We start from the raw sequence: 20472 nt of genomic DNA, 5'->3' as shown, positions 1-20472 counted from the left end.
CAACAACTTTATCAGTTACTCCAAGGCTCTCCTTCACGTTTCTCGACTATTATGCTCTATAAATGAAAATGAAGGAAAAGAAGATAGCAAGAATAAAAAGACTCCTATATCCAGCCTCTGCTTCTACATTGATCGATGCACTCAACTCCAACCAAACCAACATGGTGTGGTGATTCATAATCCTTTTGAAGAAGTGCAATATGTCAGTTGAGAAAATTAGCTAAAAGGGATGTTTGAGAGTTGAATAAAGGATAAGGGATTTGTATTTTTTTTTTTTTTTTTTTGTTAAAAATATTTAATTAGGGGTTAATTATTAAGAATTGGGATTGATTTGAAATATTTATAAATTTAGAGTAAAAAATTAAAATATCAAAACTTATAATAAAAACCCTAAATCTATTCATTTCCTTCATGTTTTGTAAATGATCTGTTCTGTCTCTTCTCTTTTCTTTTTCTTCATTCTCTTCATTTTTTTAAATTCTCCTTTTCCCTCCTCTCTTCTCTTTTCTTTTCTCCATTTTTTTTGAACGCTCTTGTTCCTTTTCCCTTTCATCTTCTTCTTCCTTAACTTCTTTGCCTTTTTTCTTCTGCGTTTTTTCCTTTCTTTCCAAACTTTTTGTGTTTTCATCTTTTTCTTCTTCGGATGTTGTCATCCTCATTTTTTTCTTTACTCCAATTTGATTGTGAAAATTATAAAAAAAAATTGATGAAAAGAGAAGAGAAGAGAGAATATGTTGTTTATATAAATAGGAGTTGTTCAAGCAACCAAGAGATGCTGTTTAAACAACCCTAAGTTGTTTAGTTCAAATAACAGAAGTTGTTTAAACAACCAAAAATTATTTAAACAACCAAAAGTTGTTTAGTTCAAATAATCAGAAGATATTTAAACAATCCTAAGTTGTTTAGTTCAAACAACAGAAGTTGTTTAAACAACCAAAAGTTGTTTAGTTCAAATAATCAGAAGATATTTAAACAATCCTAAGTTGTTTAGTTCAAACAACAGAAGTTGTTTAAACAACCAAAAGTTGTTTAGTTCAAACAACCAGAAGATATTTTAAACTACCCTAAGTTGTTTATGTGTTTTTTATGATTCTTTAGTTAAAACAATGAGAATATTTTAAATATCAGTTAGTTGTTCGAAGAAATATGAAAATATTTGCTAATTGTTTTGGAGATCGAGATATGAAAACATTTGTTAGTTGTTTAGACAAATGTTTAAACATCGGCGTTTGGAAGGCTGGAATGTGTTGAGATTGAAAAAAAAAGATATGGAAGAAGACGAAGATGAATGTGGGAAGCTGCTGCTGCTGCTGCTGCTCCCGCTGAAAAAATGAGCAAATTTTCTGAAAATTGTTTGTTGCCCTTTTGGCTAAACAACCCTCTTATATGTTGGGCCTGTTTGTAAATAGCAAAATTTTAGGGTGAATAAAAATATTCTTTTTTAAATTAGCATAACCCATTAATACCTAAATTATACTAGAGGTCCCTTTTACCCAATTTTTAAAACTTGTGTCCCATATCCTCAAATGGATAACTTAAAAGTCTCTTTTAATTAAAATTCCCATGTCAGTTGAACCCTTATTTGAAGTTTTGCATACCATGAAAGAAAATAAGGCATTCTTTTTTTTCCAAATAGTAGGCCAGAACAGAGCGGAAGAACGAGAAACCGAAAAAAAGAAAAGAATCTCAAAGAAAGCAAGACAACAATTACGCAATATTGCTTTGGGATACTGGGATTTGTATAGCAATTTATAAAGCCATTAATCATTATTTTCTTTGCATTATCAACCAAGATAATGTAAAACTCCAAAGTTTAGGTACTGAACACCACAACATTGGCAAATCTTGTATACATTTACATTAAATACAAATCATCAATATGGGAGGACGATCCATTATCATGCATCTCACATTTAGAGTGATTTAGTGGATTTTATCGAAGATGGTGCCTGCAAAGATGATATCACTAAGTGGAGAGAACTAAAAGCAATGAAAGCCGAAAGGTAAACTCAATAGAATGATACACCTATAATAGGAGATACAGAAAAAAGTTGCATGACTGGAGAGAAAGGGGAGGAACCTCAAAGTTTCTTTTGTTCCTCGACGAATTTTGCAACGAATAGTTGGGAGGCCAAGTTGCTGATGAGCTTCATAGCGATGACAACCAGAAAACCCTGGATATAACAAGAGACATTATTTAAATTCTTAGTAGTTACTAAAATCAAGTACGGGTTGAAATAGATCGCAATGAATAGACTATTAGCTTAGGCAAAAAATCAAAAAGAAGACATACCGTAATAAACCCCATCTACCTCAAGCACATCAATCTGCATGAGAGATAGAACTGTCTCTTGAGTCTAATAATCACACCAGATAAATTGACATGAACTAAGGCAAAAATTCTATCATTAATTACTTTAACCATGCATATAAGAGAAGAAATTGAAGTGTCGAAAGCAACTCTCCACATAATTAACCAAATAAAGGGCAGCATTTTAGAGATGTCAAGGCTGTCATCTCTCTCTGTTAGCAAAGGAGTGATGGAAACTTGGTTCAGGCAGGGGCATAAAGGTTATCTGGTTGTCATTTTGTGAAGTAGTTTACCAGAAAGATGGCATATAGTTGAGTTTGTAAAATTTTATAGTCGAACTGCATTATCAGGCAACAATTTTTTCCAAGTAATAGGTGAGGAAGTGTTTGATTGTGTACTTAGATTTTATAACTCCGTCTAGGAGGAAGAGGGAATTAGCAACTGACTAATATGTATTCTTACTAAAAATATTTTTCAATTTCGACATCAGATTAACATTACAGTAGAAAGAATCCAGCAACAACAATATTTATGGGCCAGTACTCTTCAAAGTCGGAGCTGTAATAAAGTTTAGAAATCAGTACATTGTACGCTGTTGCTAAAACTGGGTAGAAAAGCAAAAGAGAGCTGGAAGACAAGTGCATTGAAGACGATTTCCTTACCTCCTTGAAGACCAGCAGTCAGGAAGGCAATGGAATAATGTGATGTTTAGGAAATTTAGTCTCAAGGAAGTTTATTCTCTTTTTGTCATGTAATTTGATACTCACGAATCACGATGAGACCTTCTGGAGAACAAATGGAGAAACCAACTTCTAAGGATGCGAAAATCAGCTGTAGAACGACCATAACGGATTTCTGACGTATGTTTGATACCCCCTAGCTTGTTTGCACCTCGATCACTCAATCATCCAGCTTTATTGTCTACATGCTTATGTATGATCAAGAAACTTAATCCAGTACTTATTTGTGGTCATCTGAGAACCTTGGGAATCTGGGGCTACAAAAATATGCAATATTTTCTTTAGCTCCCACGGATTTAATTTTCGAAAAAATTCCACTTTAACTTCGTTATTCTGCCCTACAAAATAAATTTTTTCCACTTTTTGCCCTCCAAAAGAATAACCCTGTGACCAACCAACTACAGGCTATTCCTGTTCCAGGGTACAGAATCGTGGCTTTCTTTCTAACTAATCAACCTGCTTTCAGATATATCCTAGTTTATTGAGTTCCTCTATTTCAAGTTTTTGTTATCCATCAGATTTCATCAACGAAATAAAAGGCCTCAAACATTTCTTTGTTATTAAGTTCAATCTTTTTTACCAACCACCTACAGGCTATTCTTGCGTGATGTTAATTATGCCACAAGGTTCCTATTTGATTCAGTATATTAAAACTCCCTTTGTTTCAATTAATATGTCTTACTTTACTTTTTAGTTTGTTCCAATAAGAACATCATTTTCTATATTTAGTAACTTTATAATTTCAACATCCCACATGACATGTTTAAGACCACAAGACTCCGTGGCTAGTCAAACTAAGACACATAAAAATGGAACGGATGGAGTAGTTCAATAAACATGTAAGAAGAATATTAATTTGCAACTTATATATGAAGGCAAAATAGCATCAAATCATGTGAAAAGTAAATGACAGGATGATTTAGTAGTTACAGGTACTTGAAGCCCGATTTCCTTGATACTATCCATCAGTTCCTTCACTTTTTGCTGGTCATTAGATCTGGTGCGCATGAGTGGTCTTCGTATTTTATCAAGGGGAAGTTCAAGAATCACTGGCCCGGCAGATTGAGGCACACCAGGAGTAGCCCCTAAAACCATATTATGAACAATTTAAAAGCATTAACCTTTAACAAGAAAGGTAAAAGCATTGTTTAAAAAAAATATTAAAGATGTGGCAAAGGCCACCATTTATTCCAAAAAGAACAATAAAGTTCACAAAGCCCAATCCAACTAAGCCCAAACCCACCGCATTAGGAAACAAAACAAGACAAATAAAAAACGAAGGACAAAGACAAAGTACTCGAAACTGTTCTTTAGTTTACATGACTAATACAAACACAAGAACTGGTAGGTTTAGGAATAAAGACTTCGCAATGTAAAAAAACTACAAAAATCCAACTTCGGATGCTAATTAGGCGCACTGAAAAGTTAGTATTGGTTTATGAACTACATGTTCCAGTAAAAATGCTTTTAGTTTTCTTTTTTTTTTGATAACCGTGCTGTCTTGGCCAGCTTGCAGGCACCTCGACTAATTCCACCTCCCACCTAGATACTAGGTAACTCTATCCACCAAGTAATTATGCTTTTAGTTTTTGTTTCTGATTTATAGATGAGGTTGGCTGATAGAACCTAGGATTGATCTCCATCCTATATGGTTTTTCGCCCTTGATAAGAGAACTATTTTCCTCTGTATGTTGTACAATGCATGGAGATCAAAAGTTCTATACCATTATTTTCCTCATCTTTTGCTTACCCCTTGCAACAGTAACCAAGCCAAAACCCAGAAATACTTCTGCTGAGCTAATATCAACTCAAGGAGTACAACCAATTACCAATTTTAATAACTATGAATACACTAAAACTCTTCGTATTCTGCAGAACCCACAACTGATTTGCTATAATCACTGATGTAAAAGGTCTATTCAAAGATAATTTTGCAGCAGAAATCTTTGTAACACCATGAAAAAATTTCAAAAAACAAACATATACTATAGCAAGAAATGTATGGTTTTCAAAATAACTCTATTAGGAAGCAATTCATTCAATCCAGACAAACTTGGTTGAAAAGGGGTTCACAAACAAACAAAAGCACACACCTTTAGCCCAAATTGGTCACATAAAAGTTATGTATACTAAGATTACTTGATTTGAGAAGAAACCCTTAATTTCTTTTTTATTTTCTGAACTCTTCCAGAAAGAACATATAAATGTTCTCATAAAGTATCATTTTTAGCAGAAATTTTCAATTTTAGACAGGAAGATGGAACAAGGAAGGTGCGTGAATACCATTAAAGGAGGATGAGGAGACAGTGAAGCTCCTTAAACGCAGGTTATTTGGAAGTTGCAGTACAAAATTCGCCATTTTCTCTTTTGTAACTCTTGGAGATTACTGAATTTGATGATATATGAAAATAAAGGGACCTTTTGTTTGAATAAGAAAAACTGTCCGGTCCTTGTGGAATTCAGTAATTTCTTAGAGACCCTTAGCTTTTCTCTATTTTCATCCATTAGACCAATAAACTACAGCATTTTCGTTTTCCCCCACTCCCATGGCTGCTATGAGCTCTCTCACACTTTTGCGGTACAGTCCCCCGCCCCCGCCCCCACCCCTACCCCCCCACTTCCTCCTTCTTGCTTCTCTACTCATTGAAAAGATGTGATTTTTCCATATCTGCAGAGGCCCTTCCATAGTGAAAGCTTTGGGTTTCATAAAGACATCAAATTCCATACCAAGAACTCTACCCGCCTTGCGTCATCCCCTTCATTCTCACAGGTATGTAAACTTCTCAAGGAAATCCTGACTTTAGTGATTCTATATCCATATGTCCTTTCTGTTGAGGAATCTGTCATTTTTTACTTGCTTCTGCAAAGTGGGGTTCTTGCAGTCCGATTAATACTTCGCATTGATTTCTTTATTACTCCCTTATGTGATGATAATTGACTGGTAAAGAATTATGTATTTTGTTTCAATTTGACTTTAGATAGTAAAAACAACAGGTCAATTTTAAAATTTTGAGTAATATCATGAATTTTGAGTACCTGACAGGTTTTATAGAAATGTAATGGAGTCAAAACATTATAGGGTTTCCTAAAACGAAAATGGGTGTCATAAAAATTGGGCCGGAGCAATACTGATGTATTAATCCTAAGTAAGTGATTTCATACATTTCTTATGATGGTTGTTTGAGTGTGGTGGAGCTACTGAAACTCCTTGAATATGTCATCTTCGTTACGGGATGAGAGTTGTTTCTGCTAGTCTGAGTCTATGTTGTTTACATTACAAAGTGGATTTCTTTTTTTGCTTCTCTTTTATACGTTACACACGTAATATGTGATTGTAGTTGTGTCAGTTGTATCTGAATGCATATTCCCATCATAGTTGGCTTAGTTTCTTATTATAAATCTGTAACTGAGGCTAAAAACCAGACTTCAATGTGTCAGTTATGATAAGCGTTTTCTATGTTTGACAACAAATGTTAATCAGGAGCTTCCTTGTAGAAATATTTGTAACTTAGGATCCTCTTTTCTGTTCCCAGAGTTCCTCTTCAATTTTCTCATTGAGATTTGTTTTCTTTTTGTGAAGACAGGTTTTATGTAGCTGCTGCACATGATGAGGAAGCAGCTGCCAGGGCAGCTGCTGTAAATGCTGATACTGGAGCTCCAACCATGTACTATTTTCCCATGGATAGAACGTTTTGTAGTTCTATTACTTGATTAAGTTTAGATTGTCAGAGCTTCAAACTAATTAATGGTGTTTGTATCAGTTATGCGTTCTCTTTCTGATTGATAATAGATTATAAGTGTTCCTTATGCTTATGGGAAATAAAAGACCTTTAATTTATTGACTACTGGAGGTAATTATTGAAGATGAATCACACTATAGAGTAGCCTTTTTAACTAAAACATTGAAGTCACTGGCACAAAAAAATTGTAAGTCAATACCATTATTTTGAACATCTGCATCTTTTTGTTGCATTGTGTTTTTCTTTTGCAATAGTTATCCTTTTACTTGCATTTCTTAGTTCAGAAACCTCCCGGTGTATATCTCCTTAAAAACTGGAGTTTATATGGAATCAGATGCATTGGTACATAGTGTCTTTTTTTACAGCACTTGGCAATCAGCAAAAATGAGAAGGCAAATTGCTACAACGTCTGCTATTTCTTTCCCTTGATTACTTAATAGTAGATGATAACTGAAAATGCATCTGTAAGAACAGATATGTCCACTTTTGAGAATGATATGACCTAAACAGTAATATGATATCCTGAATTTTGAAATAGTTACTTCAATTCTCATTAAATATCATCATTCAATTTTTGTGCAAGATATTACCTCATCTTTGGGTTCCCACTTTCCCTCTAATACATATTATACAGCATTAACTTCGACCTTACAGAGAAAAAGGAAAGATTTGAAGTTAATTGGACATTTGAATTTTTACAAGGCAATAAGCGTTTGTTGCGGCAATAGTTTGTTTATATGTTCCTTGATTGCCTTCCCTGAGAAAGAATGATTAAACTGATCTTGGTTAATTAGTCGAGCTGCTTAAGATTTTGTTTCATAGTAGTAACTTTGACATGAACATCCACAGTTTGACTTGCGCACTTCCTGTCAGACATGGTGACTGAATGATTATCTAGGCTCACTGCATTCTGATCAATTTGTTTTGTGCATTCAGATTTGATAAAATCATTGCAAAGGAGATACCTGCTTCTGTGGTATATGAGGATCGAAAGGTTCTTGCTTTTCGCGATATCAATCCTCAAGCTCCTGTCCATGTTCTAGTTATCCCGAAGTCAAGGGATGGATTGACAGAGCTTGGAAAGGTGGGTTTTTTTCCTTTATCTATTTTCTGATATTATTATCGATGTGGTATGCATTCTATGCCAAGTTTCAAGGAATGCATATCTTGACTTTTGGTATAGCATAAATCACAAGGCATACCAAAATTCGGGGTACGAAAGTCTTTATCTAAATTGTTTGTCCAGCAGTGGAAATAGACGACCATAATATCTCCAAAAGTTGATATTTTTTAACTGGCTTTTGCCCCTATACTTTAGATCTATAGAATCTGTTGGTTAAGGCAAACACATATTTGGATGTAAAAGGAGGTCATCTTGCATTGTTTTTTGCATGATTTTACAAAGTTATGGCACTTTTATATGAAGGTGCTCGTAGCTTGAAAGTGATGATTACCGAATAAAGAATAGAAGTATTGAGGGAAAGAGTGGAATCTAGGGGCCGTGAACAACTTTATAGATTAACAACTTAGAAGTTGTCCCTCGAAAAAGTCAATTTTGCTGTGTTGTGCCTTCTATTTCTTATTTTTATGTTCATTTCCGTGCCAATTACTCTGGTAATTGATGTCTTGCAACTGGTTCCGTTCCAATCTATGAAGGCTAAACAAAGACATGAAGATATATTGGGCCACCTCCTTTATGCTGCCAAGATAGTAGCAGAGAAAGAAGGCATTGTAGATGGTTTTCGAGTTGTCATTAATAGTGGTCCCTCTGCATGTAAGTCTATCTCCCTTCTAATATTCCCCCAGTCTCCTCCAAAAATGTGAACCTAAGTGCTAACATTGGAATTTTGTATGAACAATGAATACAATACTATTTACATCTAAAGTTTTCTTTATGTATCTTTTAGGAATTTTGAAAACAGTTTGACAGTACTTAATGAAGGAACAAAAGTAATTTTTTTCCTCTCTTCCTTGCATAGGTCAATCTGTATACCATCTTCACTTGCACGTACTTGGCGGAAGACAGCTGAAATGGCCCCCGGGTTAGAATCAAGCTTGGTTAGGAGCAAGTTCTCCATTTCTCTGCATTGATGTAACGTGACATGTGAACCGATGTTCAACATCTGTGGCATGCAATAAGTACTATTGTTAGATGTGATTCAAGTATACTTGGTGAATGACTCCAGATATTTTTCTTCATTGCAGTAAACGTGTATGTTCTTGGTCAACTTTTTATCTTCATTTGCATGAATGCTGTGAAGTACTCCAACTGTGTTTCCTTCTCAAGAATGCCCTTAATTGATATTTATATATAGTTACTATGCTGAACACCTATTCTGCTAGATTTATTAGTCTAAAGCTTTTTTCTTGGAGTAGCTAGCCATTTGGTTTCTCCCAGTTGACTACAACCATCAAAATTGATGTATCAAACACTAATTCCCCCAGCAAGAAAAAGCATTAGGTGGCTTTTTCACATCTGTCTTGGTTTTGATTGATAGAGTTGCCTGACGGCTTAAATAGAGTTATTCGATACCTGTATTGAAGATTGTTGTTGTGAAAAATGCTACCAAAAGAGGAGTAAAAGAGACTCAAGAAAAATAACTACCTTTATCCCTTCCATCACTTCTCTTTTACTTTTACCATTCACTCTTCCATTCTCTCAATAATCATAATAATACCAAATTAAGTATAATTTCACAAGTGAGATCTAAGAAGGTAAGATGTACATAGACTTACCCCTACTTTTATGAAATAGGGAGGTTGTTTTCGATTGACCCTCGACAATCTTCCTCCTCTATTCAGGAGTTTTTTCCTCAGTAACCAAACCTAAAAAAATTTGAAAGATCATTTGAACGATATTTTATTTGAAATTATTTTTCTACAGTTTAACTTTTAGAAAGTGGAGTTATTTAATGCTGCCAAAAGAGGAGTAAAAGAGACTCAAGAAAAATAATTACCTTTATCCCTTCCATCACTTCTCTTTTACTTTTACCATTCACTCTTCTATTCTCTCAATAATCATAACAATACCAAATTAAGTATAATTTCATAAGTGAGATCAAAAAAGGTAAGATGTACATAGTCTTACCCCTACTTTTATGAGATAGGGAGATTGTTTCCGATTGACCCTCGACAATCTTCCTTCTCTATTCAGGAGTTTTTCCTCGGTAACCAAACCTAAAAAAAATTGAAAGATCATTTGAACAATATTTTGATTGAAATTATTTTTCTACAGTTTAACTTTTAAAAAGTGGAGTTATTTAATGAGCAATTTATTCATGTATTGTCGACTGATTGAATCTTGATAATGAAGTATGGAATCACCTAGTTGATTTTTATGTCGTACGTTAATTTTTTTTTGCGTATAAGGAAAAACCAATAAACAACTCCCTTTTTGTAGGCGGTCATTCTTAAAGCTCAAAATTTCAGAGTTTGAAATTATCTTTTTTGTAAATAAGCTTTGTTTCAAGTGAGTATTGTTACAAACAAATTGGGATGAGGAGCCTAATTCTACAAATTAGGGGTGATTTGGTGTAGTTATTGAAGTGTTTGGGATATATATGATGCATGGATTCAAGAAAAAAAATGACATCAATTTTTTTTGTATAATATATATATATATATATATATAATGAATGTTTAATATTGTATATTGAGTTTTTAGACATTAATATAAAAGATTTTTTTTTGTATAATGTTGTATACTAACTAATGTGTTATGTCACTGAATACTTAAAAATTTGACTATTTCATGGAATGTCCTATTTTGTTGTCCCATTTAACTAATAATACTCGTTATATGTTTTTTTTTTCCGCTTCTTCTTTGCTTTTGTATTCAGATACACATGATTAAAATTTTAATTATTTTAATATTTGTTTAATTTATATATGATTGAGACGAATATATACATAAAATAATTAATGAGTGACAAATGAATTTATTAGATTTATTGTTATTTTGATAAAGTGATGATTTAAGTTTGTTCTTTGATGATGTGTGAAAATTATGTTCGAAATTTGAATTTATTTGGAGTATATTTGAGTGTTGAAGCTTAAAAAAATAAAATTATTATTATTATTTTTACCAAAAATTTCAAATGCACACGCCTAAAATTTAGTCAATTTTAACATGTGCTTAAATCATTTATGATTAAAACCTAAATATATACCTGAAAAAAGTAAATAAAAGAATATTAAATACATTTGTTAGATTTGTTGTTGTTTTAACAAGTTGATCATTGAAGTTCATTTTTTATTATTATATAGTACCTATATTTTAAATTTAAGCTTATTTGAAATAGATTTAAGTATTGAATTTTGAAATATGAAAGATTTTTTCCCGACAAAATAAAATTAAGATACACAAACCTGAAATTTAAGATAAATTTTACATTTACTTCGAATTTTCAACCTTAATGTGAATTAATATCAAAAGCGAAAACTTTATTTAAAAAAACTATTTTAACAAACATTAGTAAAATGACAATTCCAAAAATAGATATTTTTTTGGCAATTATCCCAATTCTATTTGGTTTGAAGTTATGTCCAAACCCTATAAATATTAATTAATTTTTCCCAATCTTGAATCAAAATTACACATGGTTTCACCACCATAGCTTTTGGGGAACAATCCATGAATCCAAGACCCAAACTCCGATCACCGCCACCGTTCTCCGCCGTCTCTCCGGCTTCTCCACCCAAATCCCTAATCAACAAAATGCCCAGAAAATTAACCCTCAGACCAACTCTTACACTTGCCACTACTTTGTTCTCAATTTTAGCTCTATATGCTTTCTTCAACACCTTCATCTTCTCAAACCCACCAAACAATGTCGCCAGTGTTAGTTTCAGCAGGAATTACGATACCCAGAATTTGAAATCTGTGAAAGTTTACATGTATGATCTGCCTAGGAAGTTTACGTATGGGGTTATTGAGAGCTATGCGTTGGCAAGAGGTGGAGAGAAGCAGAGTGATGATTCGTTGCTCAAGTATCCTGGGAATCAGCATTCTGCTGAGTGGTATTTGTTTTCTGACCTGAATCGGCCGAGTTTAGAACGGGTCGGGTCGGCTGTTACTCGGGTTATGGACCCGGAGGAAGCTGACATTTTCTATGTGCCTTTCTTCTCGTCGTTGAGTCTTGTGGCGAATCCGATTAGATCCAATAATGCTGTTGTTGCACCTGTGGAGAGGCCTGCTTATAGCGATGAGGAAACGCAGGTAGGAAATCACTATCTGTTGGGTTATTTTTTTCATGATTCTTGTTTCTGGAATTGCATTGTGTTGTTTTTTGAGTTAAAGTTTTCATTTTTTTTGTCATAGGTTGTTTCTATTAGTCCATACTTTGTTAATTTTGTTACACTAGTTATAATTGGTGAATTGTGTTTTAAAAATGATCTATCACTTGTTATTCTAGAGGACTCCCTTTATTAGCTCAACAACTTGTTGCTTAGATTTCCAGGTTGAGCTTCTAAAAATGTCCACATTGGGTAACATTGATTAATACACCTTTGATTTGTTTGCTGCAAATGTCTTATTGAGAATTATGGTTCTCAGCCCCCAGGGGGTGGCTTAGCTTTCAAAGAGCTGTTGTGACAACCTTGCAAATAAATGATTGGATGGCAGCAGAGGCAAGACTAGGTGGATTCTTTCTATCTAAATAAACATTGGAGGGTAGAATTATTCGGTACCTGTGTTGGTTGGTAGAGTTATGTGATACATGTGCTGGCCGGTAATCGATTATTAGTTGAGGTGCACATAAGTTGGGTTGGACAGCATTGCAATCAGAAAAAGAAAAAGAAAACTAAAGAAAGAGGATGATGGTCTTCTCATGCTTGTTAGATCCAGATATGCATTTGTTTCTGTGTATACATTTGTGTTACAGAATTAAATTTGATAAAAATGGCATATGATAGCATTGTGCATGTTGCAGGAGTCTTTAATTGAATGGTTGGAGCAGCAGGAGTATTGGAAAAGGAACAATGGCTGGGATCACGTGTTTATATGCCAGGATCCTAATGCTTTATACAAAGTTGTGGATAAGGTGAAGAATGGAGTGCTGTTAGTTTCTGATTTTGGAAGGCTGGCTCGTAATCAGGCATCTCTTGTTAAGGATGTCATCTTGCCCTACTCACATCGGATTAACACATACACAGGGGATATTGGCGTTGAAAATCGGCATTCCTTGCTCTTCTTCATGGGCAATCGATACAGAAAGGAGGTAATTGATAGGAAAAGTTTCATAATTTGGTATTAGATCATCTTGTTTCTGATATAAGATTCATTAGCCCTAGTACTGTCTTATTTCTTCTGGATGTGCTGATTAGAAGAAAAGATGCATTTTTAATATATATATAAGTGTATAACTGTTATCTATCCAGTGTAAAGTCTAGAAAGCAATCACATTTGAAGGAACTAAGATATCCTGCATTTTTCTTATAAATAAGACATCCTTCATTTCCATGTCCAGAATTGTGAAACATAAAAACAAATTCAGAATTTCATTCTATCTTTTAAGAAGAAATATTTTATTGCAAGGTGGTGTTGAGAGATATACCTTTGATGAACATTTCCTTCTTTAAGCTTGTAAGGAATTGATAAAACTATGAGTGTATCTACATCATTTACTTATCTAAATGATGTAGATACACTCCTAGATGTTGCACCCAAGGGTGTAGCCTAGTGGTCGAACTAGGTGGAGAACCATGAGGTCTCAGGTTCAAATCTCAGTGGAGACATAAAACGCTAAGTGAATACATCCCATCTACCTAAGTCCTAAGCCTTGTTGGGCAGAATTACCCCTTACCTATGTTGGTGAGAGATAGCAGGTGTCGGGTGAAATTAGTCGTGACGCACTCAAGTTGGCCGGGACACCAGCATCATAAAAAAAAAAGAATTATCTTTAGTTTCTCTCTCTCCATAAAATTCACCAAGTACAAATTGGGATGAGCTTCCATATTCTCCACTTCTTTGTTTATGCTCTTCCTTGTCGAGCACCTGGGAAAATCCGTTGTAGTCATTGGAATCGTCCATTGGACTCCAAAGTTTTTCAAGTTCCTGAGCCAAAAAACAGCAACACCTCATAGATTGTAAGAATAGCTGATTGTCGTTGCTCCCGTTCCAAATAAAACTTCTGCTGTGAGTAGAGTGACATTTTTCATGTAAATTGTTCTTTGTTAAGCAAGACTCATAGGTACTAACCAAGTGAAACTTGCCAACAATCCTCATCTCATTAGCCATCTTTTGGGGTTGAGTTAGGCCCAAGGTCTATTTTCTTTACAAGATTAACTTTCTTCCCTTAAGATACCTCATTTGCAGAAAAGGGTACCACTTAATTACTTCTGTTAGGATACTATGTTTGATGGAATTGGTATCACTATTATACTTATCTGCAAAAATAGAAAAGGCAAATGGCATCACTGCTATAGTTTTATTTGCATGTTATATGTGTTTCCCTGCACTCAATGCACACCACAGTTTCAGAGTTATTTACATAAAGCTTGTTTGCTAATGTGTCAGGGAGGAAAGATTCGTGATTTGCTTTTTCAATTGCTTGAGAAAGAAGAAGACGTCATCATAAAACATGGTGCACAATCTAGGGAGAGCCGTCGTGAGGCAAGAAAAGGGATGCACACTTCAAAATTTTGTCTGCATCCAGCTGGTGATACTCCATCAGCTTGCCGCCTTTTTGATGCTATTGTGAGCTTGTGTGTCCCTGTAATCATCAGTGATTACATTGAATTGCCATTTGAGGATGTTGTAGACTACAGGAAAATTGCAGTTTTTGTAGACTCTAACACTGCTGTGAAGCCGGGGTTCTTGGTTAAAAAGCTCAGGAAAGTAAGCATGGAGAGGATTTTGGAATATCAACGGGAGCTGAAAAAGGTATTTACTAGTACATAATTCTTGTTCCTGCATCCTGTTATTACCAGAAAATAAATTTGCAAATTGGAGTTATACATACATTGCACGCTTTGTACATAAGCTAGCATGTGGATATTCTTTTGCTGTTTTGTTCCCTCTTGTTTCTCTGATGAGGAATGGTAAAATCAATATATATACTGACTCACTCTAAGAGGGGTGTGTGTGTGTGTTTTCCCTTTTGCCTTTCTCAAAGAGATACTATCTTGTTCAAAGATGTCTAATAGGAGCCTTGACAAATGTGTCAAGGTTTAAAAGGATCTGCAAGATTTTTGACAGTGACAATATAGAAACAAATGAGCAAGGATCAATGGATGTTTTCTATGTTCCATTGCTATAAAGATATTCTCTACCTGTTGGATCACTGAAATCTTTGATATTGTGATTTCTGCTTCTCAAGTTGGTCTCTTCTAATGCTCAAATCTGCAAATGGATGCAGTTTTGTTTTCAAGTTATAAAATTAGTTTGTTTTGGACATTGCCTCAAGATCAACAGACAAAGATCATGTTATTCAGGTTCAGATCTAGGTCAATGTTAGGAAATCATAAGCAATAGATACTGTACAGTACAATTTGGGTGAGCCAAATGTAGCTTTAACAGATATGATAATTTTTAGTTTGAATTATTCATTCTCTTTTACTATTTCTTCATGTAAGTGTACTACGTTTCCCTTTAACACTTTAAAAAAAGGTGCTAAGATATAAAAACATCCTTAGAGTTGAGCTGAATCTGTTCAATTTCATTTGAAGTAGAATGTGCATTACAAGAAATTATTTTTTCAGCTGCATGCTGTTCTGTTTTTTGTAGAAGAAGTTCAGTTATCTCATATCTGCTGAATCACTCACCAAAAGAATATTGTTTATTTGGAAACTTAGATGAGCTCTCTCACTTGACTTATTTAATTGCTAGCAAAGGCAGATGATCTCTTATCAAGCTAATTCTAGTGCTTTAGGTCAGCAATTTAGTCTTGAAGTGGATAAAATATTGGTGGCTATAACAGTTAGATGATGCGTGAAATAGTTCTTTGCATGTAAACTATATTATGGTCTGTTCCGAATGGATTACTGTGTTGCTTGTTCCTCCATGTTATCTTTCCTAAATTTACTTCAAGTATTTCATGCTTTAGTCATTATGAAACCCTTTGATTTTGCATTTTTTGGACCTTTATATTTCTAGAACTAAGGGGTCGTTTGGTGTGGTGGATAAGGCAAAATAGTCTTGGGATAAATTTTTAGTAACCCTCAATTGTTTGTTTGGTTACAAAGTGTGGGATAACTTATTCCAGGATTAATAATTATGACTGGGATAAGTTATCCTTCCCTTTGAGTGGTATAGTAATCCCGGGATAAAGTAGGTAAATGACAAAAATATCCCTTTAAACCCTTTTTATACATCACTTTTTCACATTCATAAAGAGTATTTTGTAAACAAATAATTTTTTCTTAAAATTTATATAATGCATATTATTTTAAATGTAACAAACCAAACACTCAATAAAAAATAATCCCATCACAATTTATCCCATCATAACTAATCACATCATAACTTGTATTCAAACCAAACGACATGATTTACATATGTACTCTTGAAATTTGTGGAATCTTCAGGTGAAGCATTACTATGAATATGAGGACCCAAATGGAACAGTAAAAGAAATTTGGCGACAGGTCTCTTTGAAGTTACCACTTGTTAGGTTAATGATCAATCGTGACAAACGTCTGGTGAAAAGAGAGCTCACTGAACCAGATTGCTCTTGTCTCTGTTCAAACCAGACAGGGATCTTGTCGACATTGTGATCCAGACTTGTGACATTTGCTCCCTCACCATCTGCTTTGAGCATTTGTGGATCATCAGAGAATGTCTTCTCACCCTTAAAGAGTCTCCAACATTGGGGAGGAAGATGGTAGATCAAAAGGCTTGTACTGTTGTAACTTATATCTGGGATGGAAATATGGTTGCCATCTGCATTCATTGATTAATATCCCTGCTAACAGGTAGAAAATCCAGTTTACGCTAAAATAAGGATCGGTTTAGTACATTTTGATATATACAGGGTTTAACTTAATTCATTTTGTTTGTGTATTTACAATGTTGTATATCATGAATATATAAAATCACAGCTATATATAGGCTTTTGCTTCAAAATGTCTTGATCTTTCATGTCTTATTATTCTGGAAGTGCTTGGATAAATAACTGTCATCAAGCACACAAATTCAGGTTGTGGAATCTACTCATTTCCATTAAGGGTAAGAAGGCTAACTAGTTAGGACTTTGAAAGCTAACTTTCATTTTATTTCCTTAATGATTAAGCATATTTAACCTTAAATTATTTGAAATGTGTCCTTTTGACCCTTTGCTCGTGAATATTCACAAATTTTTAGAATTGTTTATTAATCCATCATTTAATTACACATGTGTTATGTTAAGCTTGTAGTGTTACTTCTTACACGTGTTATGTTAATCTTGTAGTGTTACTTCATATTCTAGGGTAGTGGTTTTGAAAATTTACTTATGAGATTATACTGAATATATTGTTGTTAAACTTGTAAAAATAGTTCAAATATAATAAGCTCCTACCTAGAAGCATATTTAAAATAATTAAAAGTTAAATGCATCACAAGTATGAAAATCAAAATTTATTTGCAACTAAGGGACCAAAAGTGGTATTATCCCAAAGAAAGAAGCTATCATTGTTTTTTTGAAAGGTAATTTAGCCGAAATCTGATAAATGAATTGTTTGTGTTCAAATTTAAAACTTCTTTTTATCAATTATCATTCTTCTTATTAAAAGTTAATATGTCATATATACTAAAATAAAACTGAATTTTTACTGAATTTGATTTTATTTTTTTTCCTTTTGATTTGTCACGTGGATAAAATCAAGAATCAATATTTTCAACATAGAAGATTTTTGACGTGGTCTAATAGAAATTTTAAATTGTAGAATTTTTCAATTTTCCTCTCAATGAATTGATAGAAACGTCAACGACAGAATACGTAAGAGATACATTATTTTACGGTTTCATAATTCTAAAATATAAATAATTAAATTCAACGTTCAACAGTTTTTTTTTGTTTTTTTATAAGTCAACTTAAAAGAAAGTTTGAAAAGAAAACGTATCCGTGTTAGGAAACAAACAAAATGAAAAATCAAAATCTCATGACCAAAATAATAATAAAAAATAATCATAAAAGTCAGAGAAAACCAACGGAATTAGATCATGAATCAAACCAGACAAAGTAGACAATAATAATACATTAATCTGTTTTGTCAAGAGAAGTTAAAAGAGAAGTTAAAATTGTTTATTTTAAAGAGTTGTTTGAGGATTTTAAGAAAAAAACAAGTGATTTTGAGTAGCAATAGCTTTTTTCAAAATTTGAAAAAAAAGTAATTTCTCTTTATAATTACCTTTTTCAAAGTTCGAGTAAACATAAATTGGGAATTACTACTCTAATATTAAGAAAAGTATTTTTCCAAATGATTATCAAAAAAAAGAAACCAATACTCTTTATTTTTTTTTCCAAAAAACACTTTTCAAAATAAATTATTTTGAATAGCTTCTATTTTGGAAATTATTAGAAGGAAATTAAGAGGACCTGGTTCTCGAAAAAGAAAGATTACAAACATAAATAAATAACGGCAGGGGAAAAAACAATTATAGAATTATCTTACATAGCACAAAATTATTTTTTCAAAGTATATTATCCTAATTTATTCATAAATAAAGCAGATGAAGCGTTCTATGAAATCATGAAACGAAATAATGATATATTGATTATGACTGAATCATTATTCACTCGATCCTAGTTTATTTATTATTATTCTACCTCTAAATCGCGTAATGTGACATAACAATTCGAAACACCGACAGCCAATTGACAAGTAATGTGTCTCTTCTCATCGTTACTTCTTCCATAGTACAACCATTGATCCTTGTTGATGACTTTTGAACAATAGTTGCAATAGAGCTTTGATACCTCATTCTTATAAGGAAAAGAGTAACACAAAGTTAAATCAAGTTTTTTAAGTCTCCTTGGACAAGCAGCACATGATGGATGAAGTTGAAATTCACAAATCTTGCATTGGTACAAAACTGTGTAGTTGGTGGGACAACCATTAGATTGACGACATCCAATGCATTGAACTTCAACTCCGTCTTTTTTAGGAATGAGTGTGAGTGGATGTGGATGAAAAGGATGTTGAATTTTCTCAGGCAAAAAAGAACACCTCTCGTGAATTATAAAATCACAACTCAAACATCCTCTTTTCTTGTCTGTACTTAGATCCGTACCACAAATTCCACATTTTCGATTCTTGACACTATTGTCCATCGACCTATCCAATTGTTGCAAAACATGTCGATGAAAAAATCGCTTATATTGTGATCCTTTATGTTCATTCTGTTGATAGTTTACTATAGAAGTGTCATCACCATCAAGATTTGTCAATCCATTCTGAACACCAATGATGTAATCTTTATCATTTCCTCCTTTTCCATATAAAGAATCAGCAACACACCCAAAATGTGTCACAAAATTATGACTATAGTCATAATATACCCAAGAATTATTCGATTTGTCTATCGAGTGGTTACAAATGTCACAAAGTAGTGGTCCGGCTTCATTCCTCAAAGGATTTGAGTAAAATACAGACAATGTCATATCCTTGTGAAGAACTTTATAAGGCATAGATGCACACCCCATATGAAGAGCAAAATCACAATGATCGCAAGAATAATGAAAGTTGAACAACAAAGCAGGATTATCACCGACGTGACAGGCTTTGCAATTAAATTGAATATTAGTATCGATTGATGGAGTATTATACTTGAGAATTAGTTGATGTCCGGGGTGAGCCAAATGTTCAATGACTTGTGGGAATTCGAAACATGACTCATGTAGAAAGTACCTACAACGTTTGCACCCGTACGACATACCTGAAATTGTTGTCTTACAGAAATAGCAGTGCACACAATCCGAGGCACGTAACGAGTACGTTAACAAATTGTGTCGATGACTAAAATGTTTATATTTGTCGTTTCCAACTCTTTGTATCTCATCAATAGTAGTACTACTATAGTTCGATTGATGATTTTTGATCAATGATTGTTGAACAACGTTTACTTCAGATATGTAACGAAATCGACAAGGGAAGGGATGATCTCGATGAGAGATGAATTCGTTTTTCTCTAAAGAGTTTTTGATTTTCAAATGGGAGTCCATTTGTGTTGAGAAGAATAAAGAGTTTTTATATTTTTGTATTTTGGAGATTAATGGTTGTGGGGAAAATCCATTATTGTAAAGAGTTATTATAAAGGGGAATTAAGTCATAATAGGTTGAATTTCAACAGGGGATACTTTCCCAAAGTTGATGACTGAAAGTGGTGTTCACATTAAATGTCATGTTTACGCGTTATACTTGACTAGACAATTGTTTGAATTTTTGCCATTTCTAATTTTGTGTCTAGAAGAATAATTAGTGGTAGAAAAATTGAATCGTTAGCTAACTAAGCAATAATTAGTGTTTCTGTCTTATACTCCTTCTTTCTCTTCACTTTTACTTGTCCACTATTTTAAAAATAGTTTTTTTTTTAATTTTTACTTATCATTTCAAACATATTAAGAAAACACAATAATTTTTATTTCATGTTTTACCTTTAGCATTAATTACTTATTCCTCAAATCATTTTAACGATCTAATATTAAACATCAATTAATAGAAATAGTATGGTAAAATAGTCATACAATCATTGTTTTTTTAA

At 33.4% G+C, this 20472-nt stretch overlaps 4 protein-coding genes across 4 annotated transcripts; 2 read left to right on the top strand and 2 right to left on the bottom strand.

Moving 5' to 3' along the window:
- Positions 1 to 1705: 1705 nt before the first annotated feature.
- Positions 1706 to 5448, bottom strand: LOC129872952 (sulfiredoxin, chloroplastic/mitochondrial). The gene is made up of 5 exons (XM_055947910.1): positions 5335 to 5448; positions 3982 to 4136; positions 2294 to 2327; positions 2081 to 2174; positions 1706 to 1949 (listed from the first exon to the last, which is right to left on the bottom strand). Exons 1-5 carry the CDS (start codon positions 5408 to 5410, stop codon positions 1934 to 1936), a joined length of 375 nt encoding a protein of 124 aa, XP_055803885.1. The 5' UTR covers positions 5411 to 5448; the 3' UTR covers positions 1706 to 1933.
- Positions 5449 to 5538: 90 nt separating this feature from the next.
- LOC129872951 (14 kDa zinc-binding protein) lies at positions 5539 to 9119 on the top strand. Its single transcript, XM_055947909.1, has 6 exons — positions 5539 to 5629; positions 5726 to 5821; positions 6636 to 6716; positions 7728 to 7875; positions 8448 to 8565; positions 8771 to 9119. Exons 1-6 carry the CDS (start codon positions 5598 to 5600, stop codon positions 8836 to 8838), a joined length of 543 nt encoding a protein of 180 aa, XP_055803884.1. The 5' UTR covers positions 5539 to 5597; the 3' UTR covers positions 8839 to 9119.
- Positions 9120 to 11326: 2207 nt separating this feature from the next.
- Positions 11327 to 16954, top strand: LOC129873987 (probable arabinosyltransferase ARAD1). Its single transcript, XM_055949194.1, has 4 exons — positions 11327 to 12009; positions 12722 to 13009; positions 14308 to 14673; positions 16317 to 16954. Exons 1-4 carry the CDS (start codon positions 11425 to 11427, stop codon positions 16503 to 16505), a joined length of 1428 nt encoding a protein of 475 aa, XP_055805169.1. The 5' UTR covers positions 11327 to 11424; the 3' UTR covers positions 16506 to 16954.
- A 1381-nt stretch (positions 16955 to 18335) lies between these two features.
- LOC129873536 (uncharacterized) lies at positions 18336 to 19973 on the bottom strand. The gene has a single exon (XM_055948649.1). The coding sequence runs from the start codon at positions 19931 to 19933 to the stop codon at positions 18530 to 18532; it is 1404 nt and encodes a 467-aa protein (XP_055804624.1). The 5' UTR covers positions 19934 to 19973; the 3' UTR covers positions 18336 to 18529.
- Positions 19974 to 20472: the final 499 nt, after the last annotated feature.

The sequence above is a fragment of the Solanum dulcamara genome, chromosome 11, assembly GCF_947179165.1.
Source record: "Solanum dulcamara chromosome 11, daSolDulc1.2, whole genome shotgun sequence".
NCBI lineage: Eukaryota > Viridiplantae > Streptophyta > Magnoliopsida > Solanales > Solanaceae > Solanum > Solanum dulcamara.
This window is presented reverse-complemented; position numbering and strand designations above follow the sequence as displayed.

Bases quoted from the DNA above. Each gene is read 5' to 3' on its own strand.
- LOC129872952 (XM_055947910.1), bottom strand. From the start codon at position 5,410: ATGGCGAATTTTGTACTGCAACTTCCAAATAACCTGCGTTTAAGGAGC. The intron at 4,137-5,334 runs GTATTCACGCAC...ATATGGTTTTAG, and splicing joins CTCCTCATCCTCCTTTAATG to GGGCTACTCCTGGTGTGCCT. The intron at 2,328-3,981 runs GTAACTACTAAA...TCTCTCATGCAG, and splicing joins AAATCGGGCTTCAAGTACCT to ATTGATGTGCTTGAGGTAGA.
- LOC129872951 (XM_055947909.1), top strand. From the start codon at position 5,598: ATGGCTGCTATGAGCTCTCTCACACTTTTGCG. The intron at 6,717-7,727 runs GTACTATTTTCC...TTGTGCATTCAG, and splicing joins GATACTGGAGCTCCAACCAT to ATTTGATAAAATCATTGCAA. The intron at 8,566-8,770 runs GTAAGTCTATCT...TTCCTTGCATAG, and splicing joins TAATAGTGGTCCCTCTGCAT to GTCAATCTGTATACCATCTT.
- LOC129873987 (XM_055949194.1), top strand. From the start codon at position 11,425: ATGAATCCAAGACCCAAACTCCGATCACCGCCACCGTTCTCCGCCGTC. The intron at 12,010-12,721 runs GTAGGAAATCAC...TGCATGTTGCAG, and splicing joins ATAGCGATGAGGAAACGCAG to GAGTCTTTAATTGAATGGTT. The intron at 14,674-16,316 runs GTATTTACTAGT...TGGAATCTTCAG, and splicing joins ATCAACGGGAGCTGAAAAAG to GTGAAGCATTACTATGAATA.
- LOC129873536 (XM_055948649.1), bottom strand. From the start codon at position 19,933: ATGGACTCCCATTTGAAAATCAAAAACTCTTTAGAGAAAAACGAATTC.